The following is a 9,932-nucleotide window of genomic DNA, read 5'->3' as shown; positions in this document are numbered from 1 at the left end:
GTTACAACCTTAAAGGGGCAGTACGCCTCCAAAATCAAGAAACTACGGTTAAAAATAGAAATAAACTGCTCACGATGAAGTGGATTATCTTTAGTAACCTGGTCATGATTTATGGAAAGAGACATTGCTGCTGAGATTTTTTAATGTTTTTATTTTTCTTCTTTTTGGGCCGCAAGCCGAGCGCCACATCGGCCCGTTGGAGACAAACCTCTCTACGACCGGATAAAATATCCCAAACTACGCAACTCCCACGGAAACAATCTAGGCTGACCCTTTAAGTAATACATCTGTAATACACCTGTAATACACCTGTAATACATCTGTAATACATCTGTAATACACCTGTAATACACCTGTAATACATCTGTAATACATCTGTAATACACCTGTAATACATCTGTAATATACCTGTAATACACCTGTAATACACCTGTAATACATCTGTAATACACCTGTAATACACCTGTAATACATCTGTAATACACCTGTAATACACCTGTAATATACCTGTAATACACCTGTAATACATCTGTAATACACCTGTAATACATCTGTAATACACCTGTAATACATCTGTAATATACCTGTAATACACCTGTAATACACCTGTAATACACCTGTAATACATCTGTAATATACCTGTAATACACCTGTAATACATCTGTAATATACCTGTAATACACCTGTAATACATCTGTAATACATCTGTAATACACCTGTAATACATCTGTGCTCCAGAAGACCTTAAAAGTCACTTTTGTAGCCGTACTAATTAGATTAGATAAGATATTCCTTTATTAGTCCCACAGTGGGGACATTTGCACGACGGGTAAAGTGCATATACAAAGTTATATAAATAAACAGTAAAACAGTCAAGAATGCACAGTGACAATATTATATATGTTAATTATAATTCAAATTGAAGTTAAATAAAGACCTGTTTTACATCAGAGGAGGATAATCTGTGGGCGTAACCGTTGGATAGTTTTAATTGGCCATTAAAAAAAACACGAGACACCAAACTCCACTTCTACCTGTAAGCCTGTAAAAAATAAATAAAAAAAACTCATAAATCAACAGATAGTTTCCAGATTAATCCGCGTGACATCCAGACCGAGCCCCCCACGTGGGCAGTTTGCATGAAGCGCATCCCGTCGGAGGTGATTGGACGACAGGTAGATGATTGGCACGAGGACGGAGCGCAGTGCGCGCGCTCACCCGTCGCCATTGGTCGCCTGCGATGGCCGCTCCTCCCTCAGACCGCGCGCTATTGGCTTCAGGGCAGAGGGGAGGGGTCGGGAAGTTGTAGTTCTTCGCAGCGGACGCACATCTGTAGTGCTCATTACCCGCTAATGTGCATTAAACTACACGTCCCGACGTCGCGCCACGGGCTCCCCCGTAATTGTTGTGACTATGTAATTGCGCTCGCGCGACCGGTTGCTCGTGAACGTGTCTCCGCAGCGAGCAGGGCAGCGACACTGAGCTCCAGTCGCCGAGAGGTGGTCTCCCCCCGTTGCCGGTTGCCGTCACGAGGACGAGAGCGTTAACGGGAGCTTCTGTCGGGGAAAAGAACCGATGAGCCGCGTGACGACGGGACGCCGTGGAAGAAGCCGCGACGCGGACGAGCAAGGTCACGACGTGTCAAAAGTGCAAACGCTTTGAAGATTAGAATCTGAGGAAATAGAGGATTGCGTTGTGACTTCAGAGGGAGAATGTTCGGCTTTGTGCGCATAGATTCACGCGCCGGAGACCTTTGGAGAGGACGGAGACAACTCCTGCTGTGAATGTCACACCGAGTACACTTTTCTTTTTTTTTGTTGCAACACTGTCTCAGCAGAATGACGGCCGGCAGGAGGTCCGAGGATGTTTCCGCTCCTCATGGAACCCGCACCTGAAGCCCGCGAAGCGGCAACTGACTGACCCTTTCATCTTCTTTTTTTACGCACGGAGAGAGAGAGAGAGAGAGAGAGATCCGTGGCCGCACGTTTTTTTGTTTCCCGTATTTATGTGGATCCACTTTGCGCTCCATCTTTAAATGATTCGAGATCTGAGCAAGATGTACCCCCCGGCGCGGCATCCGGTAAGTAGAGAAAGAAAGAAAAACAGCCGCGCGCCTGACGCGTAATCAGTTTACATCCAAGTTTCCGTGCCACTGCGCGCTCGCACGGACAATTGCGCTCATTGTCAAACTGCTGCAGCTGTGTGTGTGTGTGTGTGTGTGTGTGTGTGTGTGTGTGTGTGTGTGTGTGTGTGTGTGTGTGTGTGTGTGTGTGTGAGAGAGAGTGTGTGCGTGGGTTAACGTGTAAAGAGACTGAGAAAGGCCATCCGTATCACAGAGGCCTATTGTCATCTACAGTCCTGCCTGTGTGTGTGTGTGTGTGTGTGTGTGTGTGTGTGTGTGTGTGTGTGTGTGTGTGTGTGTGTGTGTGTGTGTGTGTGTGTGTGTGACACTGAACTTTGGTGGCTCAGTTCTTCCTCTCTCCTCCTCCTCCCCCTTTCACACACACCCCGTTGCCTTCGGGTTGAGGTCCCTCACCAGCCGGGACAGCAGCTAAAGTTCACCGTCAGCGAGTCCTGCGACCGGATCAAGGAGGAGTTCCACTTCCTGCAAGCCCAGTATCACAGGTGAGAGTCTAGTATCACAGGTGAGAGTCTAGTATCACAGGTGAGAGTCTAGTTGGCGCGTGACGCTAACATGGAAACAAACACCGGCTCATCCAGCTTTGCTTTGGGCCCGAAGAGCGACGACTGCAATTGTTCTGTGATCTGATTAGTGCTGCAACAATTAGTCCTTCGTTTTTTATAATTGGCATTTTAACAGGATTACTGGAGAAAATAATGCGTAGATGGTTTTGATGATGAAAAGGATGGTTGGCTGGAGTCTTAGTCTATTTCATAAACTGTGAGAGGTGTGGACTTGAGTCACCTGACTTGGATTCGAGTCGCAAATTTGATGACTTGACGAAATGAAACAAGACTTGGAACTTGACTCTGACTTTAACACCAATGACTCTTCACTTGGACTAGAAATCACTTCATCGCTTCACACAAAGCCAGAGATTAAAAAGTGTCACAAATAAACTAATGATATTCATTCTATTAGATTTATTATATTTGGTGAAGAGAACAATATGACTTGTTTAGGAATCAAACTTTTCAAGTCTTGACTTGAGACTTGACCTGGGTTTGACCTGTCCTGACTTTGGACATAACTTGTGACTTGTCAGTCTTGACTCGGGATTAGCCCACCTTGACTTGGGACTTGATTTGGGACTTGTCTTGGGATTTCCCTGTCTTGACTCTGGGCTTGCACTTTGACTTTTCAAGTCTTGACTTGGGACTTGACTCTGGGTTTTACCTGTCCTGACTTTGGACATAACTCTGGCTTTGCCTGTCTTGACTTGTGACTTGACTCGGGGACTTGTGACATGCGAAACAATGACTTGGTCCCACCCCTGTCCACCGAAACCTCCAGAGTAAAAAGGTACTTCCTGTGATGGGGGGGGGGGGGGAGTCGTGATGCAACTTCATGAAACACGAGACGGCAGCAGATCTTTGAGCGAGAAACGAAACAATCCGAGTTTGATATAGACATCCATCTGGAGATCCCATAAATCAGACCCATCAGACCCATCAGACCCATCAGACCCCATCAGACCCCATCAGACCCTATAAGACCCTCAGAGCCGACACGCTGCTGCTTCAGCCCCTAGGTGTGACTAACCACAGGTAAACCCCATCATCCTTGGTATGCACGTCTCTCTGCAAACCCAAGTGGTGTGAAATGCTTTTCCACCCGACATGATGGAGTGTGAAATACATTGCTTGGGGGGCAGAACCGTACGCGCGATACCAATGCATAATAATCGGCCACCTCTGGCCTTCCCCCGTAATTATTGCCCAATCACCCGGTGAGATGAACCGGTGGTCCGAGTGAGCCGAACCGAGGGGGCGGCGACACCCGAACCAGCAGGGAGACACTCTGGTTTTGGTAAAAGAAAAGAAAAAGAAATGGGACACACAGTCTTTATTTAAAAAAAGGAGGAAACCTTTCTTTGAGTTTTAAAACATTCGTGAAAGTCCTCCAATCTCCCGTCACACGAAATGCTTTTAAAATATCTGGAGAAGCTTATTGACGTTCATATCGTGGGAAAAATCAAATGAATGTCTCCAACTTAGACCGTTAGCTGTGTAGATACCCGACCTTCTTGCTCAATGGAAAGCATCATCATCATCACCTGTTTTTGTTTGTTTGTTTTATTTATTTGTTTATTTTTCTACTCCATTTGCTCTTTTTATTTGTTTTATTTCAATGTATTCGTTGCCTTTATGGTACGGCCCTTTCTTTTGTTTACTGGTATTTAAGTTATGTATAACTATACTTTGCCTCTCTGTAGAGAACTTTGTAAAACTTTATTTTTGAAAGGTGCTATTTAAATGAAGTCATTATTGTCATCATCCAGCTCAAGCGAAAGGCTCTCATCGCACGTGTCAAAGAAATCAACATTTAAATCTCTTCGCGCCCCAAATGTGTAACTCGATTCTAATAATTCACATTTCGGGTCACGTGCAGAAGTTTCTCTCTTCATAGCATCCTGACTTCACATGAAACATGGTTCAAACTTCAGGCATCAGGGGAAAGAGTTAAGCTTCCTAACCACGGTTGTAAGATGCTCATTACACGGCCGTCCTTTTTTTTCTGTCGACGGTGCGGTTTGGGCTCCACTCGCACGGTGCAGCATATATGATGAGGTTATTGATCCGTTAATTACTGCTGAGCAAGTGTCTGCGTCTGCAGGGACCCGAGCGGCGCTTTTTTTTTTTTTTCATGCACTCCAAAAGTTTCGGAAATGTAAATTCAAAGCCAAACAGGATGCGGTCACTTTCCTCTCGCTATCCTCGAGGGAAGTGGTTCTCAGCCTTCTTTCAGAGATGAACCCCGACGCGAAATATTGTAGCTCCTAACCAGCGCAAAAAAATATGTAGTACACCGTGTCTCTTTTAATATAGAATATATACAATGCAGTTTATGAACGTACACCTGTGTGTTCTTGAATATTTATTTTCTAACTATTTTTAAAGGATTTTTGAATGCATGCACATTTTTAAACCACTGCTCTAGGTTTTCTCCGGGTTTATTAGCTTTCCTTTTTTTTATTTTTTACAAAGTCATATTTTGTGCATCTGCTTTAATATGAGTTGTGATTCATGTCAGAGTATCTTCTTCAGCATGTTTCCCTCCGTCCCGCAGTCTGAAAATGGAGTGTGAGAAACTGGCCAGTGAGAAAACGGAGATGCAGAGACACTATGTCATGGTGAGTGTGAGTGTGTGTGTGTGTGTGTGTGTGTGTGTGTGTGTGTGCATTCGTATTTTTTCCAAAAGAGCAACACGATTGATTGACCTCCCTTTGATCTTTGTGTTTAATGTTTTTTTAGTACTACGAAATGTCGTACGGACTCAACATCGAGATGCACAAGCAGGTAGGAAACGTTCATTTATTCAAATGTTTATTTTCTTCTTCTTCTTCCACTTGGAACATCAACTAAATGTAAAACGTGATCTCAACCCACACAGAGGACTGCGTACATACAACATGAGATCAGCATGGTGTTCTTTTTCGTTGTGAATTTTGATTTTGAAATCTGTAGTTGCTGCTGATTTCTAAAATATTTATGCTGGTCTGTGAAGTTGGAGATGATTTATTCATCAGCGCCTTCATCGTTAGAAAAGACCGATCTGCAGTCAGTGGACGGCAGTTTGAAATATCTCAAAGGGTCCCGCCATGTTTTTATACTTGTTATACAAACTGCATTTAAAAAAAAATATATATATATATATATATATATTTGTTTTATCTCCTTATACTGATCTCTGCACCTTTCTCTGGTCTCCCAATGTTCTTCCGGTGTTTTTTTCAGAATCCTCAAAGACCTCTATAAACATGTGAATGACAAAATATCATATTTTCCTCGTGTGTGTGTGTGTGTGTCTTCAGTCCCATTTTTTTATTTTTACGTTCCATAAAAAAAAACATGTCTTCCTTCAGACTAGTAGAAAGAAAACATCCAAAATACACATTCATGTCTTTTTTCTTATTTCTTTTACTTCTTTGTCTGTTTGCGTCTGTAGATTTTTCTTAAATTCTCCAAAAGTCGCACTTACATAATGCTTCTTGTACTACAACTAATTATATTAGTGTAAATAATCAACCGGGGAAATGTCATGCTGACATCTACTATTTTAATTACATTTTTTACCCAATTCACCTGTCGTGTTTTTACAAAACACATCTTTAAAGGTCGTCTTCTCTAAAGGACAAATCTCCTCTTCAGCTCTGACACCAAACGTTCCACATTCACTCCTCTCTTTATGCTAAAGGTTTTCCCTCAGAGGTTTGTTTCACAGCCTGATTTACACAACATTGTATCACTGAAAACATGATTTACACAACATTTTATGCCTGAAAACATGATTTACACAACATTTTATCACTAAAAACATGATTTACACAACATTTTATCCCTGAAAACATGATTTACACAACATTTTATCCCTAATAACATGATTTACACAACATTTTGTCCCTAATAACATGATTTACACAACATTTTATCCCTGAAAACATGATTTACACAACATTTTATCCCTAATAACATGATTTACACAACATTTTATCCCTGAAAACATGATTTACACAACATTTTATCCCTGAAAACATGATTTACACAACATTTTATCCCTAATAACATGATTTACACAACATTTTATCCCTAATAACATGATTTACACAACATTTTATCCCTAATAACATGATTTACACAACATTTTATCCCTAATAACATGATTTACACAACATTTTATCCCTGAAAACATGATTTACACAACATTTTATCCCTAATAACATGATTTACACAACATTTTATCCCTGAAAACATGATTTACACAACATTTTATCCCTGAAAACATGATTTACACAACATTTTATCCCTAATAACATGATTTACACAACATTTTATCCCTGAAAACATGATTTACACAACATTTTATCCCTAAAAACATGATTTACACAACATTTTATCACTAAAAACATGATTTACACAATATTTTATCACTAAAAACATGATTTACACAACATTTTATCACTGAAAACATGATTTACACAACATTTTATCACTAAAAACATGATTTACACAACATTTTATCACTAAAAACATGATTTACACAACATTTTATCCCTAAAAACATGATTTACACAACATTTTATCACTGAAAACATGGCGGCAATGAATTCATTTCTGAGTCATGGAGTGATAAAAAGATATATCTAAAACCCCCTCAGTAAAAACCTTTCACTCTAATATGTCAACAAAATGAAACATGAATTCTGAACCTTTCTTTTGTTGTGTATGAAATCAGCACATATAATAAATATCATGCCTCATTTGCATGTTTAAGAATAACATTTTCCCAAAAACCTGTGATACAAAAAGTTATTGCCCCAATGTAAGTAATCAACTGGGGAAGTTGTACAGTGATATATATTAGTTATTATTTTACCCTATTCACCTTTTAATAGACTATTTGCATCAATACATACAACGCGAACCAAAAAAACTATAAACAGATTGGGTAATACATTTAAATCCAATATTTTATGCTTTTCATACACAATTGCGTGTTCATATTTGGCTTGTGTTTTACAAGGAGAGACATTTCTGGCTGCCTACACACACACACACACACACACACACACACACACACACACACACACACACACACACACACACTGTAACGGGGTGAAAAGTGCAACACACAGAATGTTCGTTCTTTTTTCATCCCGAGCGTTTGAAGAATCTTTGAAGATTCTGGAAATACCTTCAGCACAGCGGACAGTTTTATCAAACAACCTCCTGGTTTGTTCTTTTTTGTTTTTTTCAAAGATCGCCGGGTAATTATTTTTGGGGGGAAACTGGCTGCTCGGCTGTGACTTGAATGTAAGGTAGAAAAGAAAGAAAAAAACACATAAATAAATGTGTTGCATTTCATAATGGAAATGTGATTTACAGGGTTAAAGGAAGAACATAACCGGTAATAGTAATTCCACGTGTGAATAATGATTCCATCGGCTTAATGTGAAGGAGGATTTGTCCTTTAACGGGCCTTTACATTACCGCTTTTTCAAACGCAGAGGGTCATTACCATAAATGTCTGTTAACTGCACATGAGCTGCCAGGCTAAATGTGTGTGTGTGTGTGTGTGTGTGAGTGATAAATGCCCGGCCTTTGTTGTGTTCCTGTGTATCTATACTGTGTGTTTACTGTGTTGGTGAATCTGTATACCAGCCTGTATGTACATTATAGCGTACATGTTTGCTTACTGTAGTGTGTGCACGCACACTGTGATTGTTTATCTTGTTGTGTGTGTGTGTGTGTGCTTGTTGTGTGTGCTCATATATTGGAAGACTTTTTTCCTGTGTGTGTGTGTGAGTTTCTGTTGCGGCGCGTGTGAATGTTGCACACACATGCAGCCTTTTACTGGCACACTAATCAGACTTGTGTGATGATATATGAGGGGTGTCTACTATAAATGTGTGTGTGTGTGTGTGTGTGTGTGTGTGTGTGTGTGTGTGTGTGTGTGTGTGTGTGTGTGTGTGTGTGTGTGTGTGTGTGAGAGCGAGAGAGAGAGTGTGAGTGTTTATTGGGGCAAAAGGGAAAACAAATATAAAAGAGGTGAAATGTGGCCTGTGGCTCCGTGTGCTGTCCAATGATTTCTGTCAGGAAGCGTGTGTGTGTGTGTGTGTGTGTGTGTGTGTGTGTGTGTATGTGTGTGTTTGTGTGTGTTTGTGTGCACTTGTGCACCGGCAATAATGTGTGTCTCTGATATGCAGATACGACACGCATGGCTCGTTGAGTGGACGCCGAGATTGAAAAGTGGTGTGTGTGTGTGTGTGTGTGTGTGTGTGTGTGTGTGTGTGTGTGTGTGTGTGTGTGTGTGTGTGTGTGTGTGGTAGCTTCAGCCCATTAAGGCAGTCGACCCCCGCCGCCAAAGCCCATCGCTAATATTGCTTGCTTAGCATTTTCCGAGGGTAATAGGCCACATTGATTTATTTTTTTGGCTCTTCCCCGCCTTATTTACACAGGAGGGCCCCGCTGCCCCTCGTTAAGGACGAAATTGACTCCTAGATGGAGGAGAGGGGGGGGGAGAGGAGGGTCCGAGAGCTGCGAGAGGACAGCTAATCAATTGCAAATTAGCGAGGCCCGAAAGAGAAATGAAGCAAGCGAGGGAGGAGGAGAGCGTGGAAGGAGAGGAGGAAGTAATGAGACGTTTTGATGCAGAAGACTGGCAGCGCTTCCAACGAGGACTGACAACTCGTTAAACAGCAGCGGGGAGGGAGAGCTCTCTTCTTTTATTTTTTTGCATTTCGAGGATTTCGGTCACGTACCGGCTCGGCAAATGCATTCAGGAGACGGAAGCACGTCTGAACCTTTTTGAATTACAGAAACGAAATACTGACGAGCCATTATTCCTTCATGTTTTCTGATGGGTCTTCAAGTAAAAAATATTTCGCATAAAGCTTTTTAATACTCAGATACTTCAGATTGAGGTTTAACTTTTGCGTGTAACGTTTGTGTCAAACGGTTCCCAAGATCCCGTATGGAATGTAGTTTGACTTGGTGAAGCTACGCTAAGTCTTTATGCTAAGCTAAACTAGTTTAGTACAAAGACATGGGTGCTCGTGGGTCGGGAGTATTTCCGACTGGTGAAAGGACACAAAAAAAAATCAGAAAGAAATTATCTTTTATGTTGCAATTTGTAGCTAGCATGTAGCATTAGCATGTAGCATGGACATTTTGGTGAAACCAGTCCGCGACAACTTTGATAAGGTGCAAAAAAAAAGATAACTGTATAATTGACGTGAAGCACAAATGCA

General features: G+C 41.4%; 1 protein-coding gene across 12 annotated transcripts in view; it reads left to right on the top strand.

Annotated features, from left to right (window-relative positions):
• Positions 1–2,035: 2,035 nt before the first annotated feature.
• LOC306740313 (transducin-like enhancer protein 4) overlaps positions 2,036–9,932 on the top strand; it is a gene marked incomplete at both ends in the record, with an annotated part of 37,834 nt that continues 29,937 nt past the window's right edge. For 11 of the 12 annotated variants that reach the window (XM_079222443.1, XM_079222442.1, XM_079222437.1 and 8 more), the window contains 4 exons: positions 2,036–2,080; positions 2,528–2,625; positions 5,252–5,315; positions 5,437–5,481. In XM_079222443.1, the coding sequence (XP_079078569.1) occupies positions 2,036–2,080; positions 2,528–2,625; positions 5,252–5,315; positions 5,437–5,481 (252 nt within the window). Of the gene's footprint in view, positions 2,081–2,527; positions 2,626–5,251; positions 5,316–5,436; positions 5,482–9,932 lie in introns of those variants that run through there. The other variant, XM_079222438.1, reaches the window with a different exon arrangement.

Source organism: Taurulus bubalis (genome assembly GCF_910589615.1).
Source record: "Taurulus bubalis genome assembly, chromosome: 8".
Taxonomy (NCBI): Eukaryota; Metazoa; Chordata; class Actinopteri; order Perciformes; family Cottidae; genus Taurulus; species Taurulus bubalis.
Note: the sequence above shows the minus strand (reverse complement) of the source record. Positions and strands in the feature narration are given on the sequence as shown.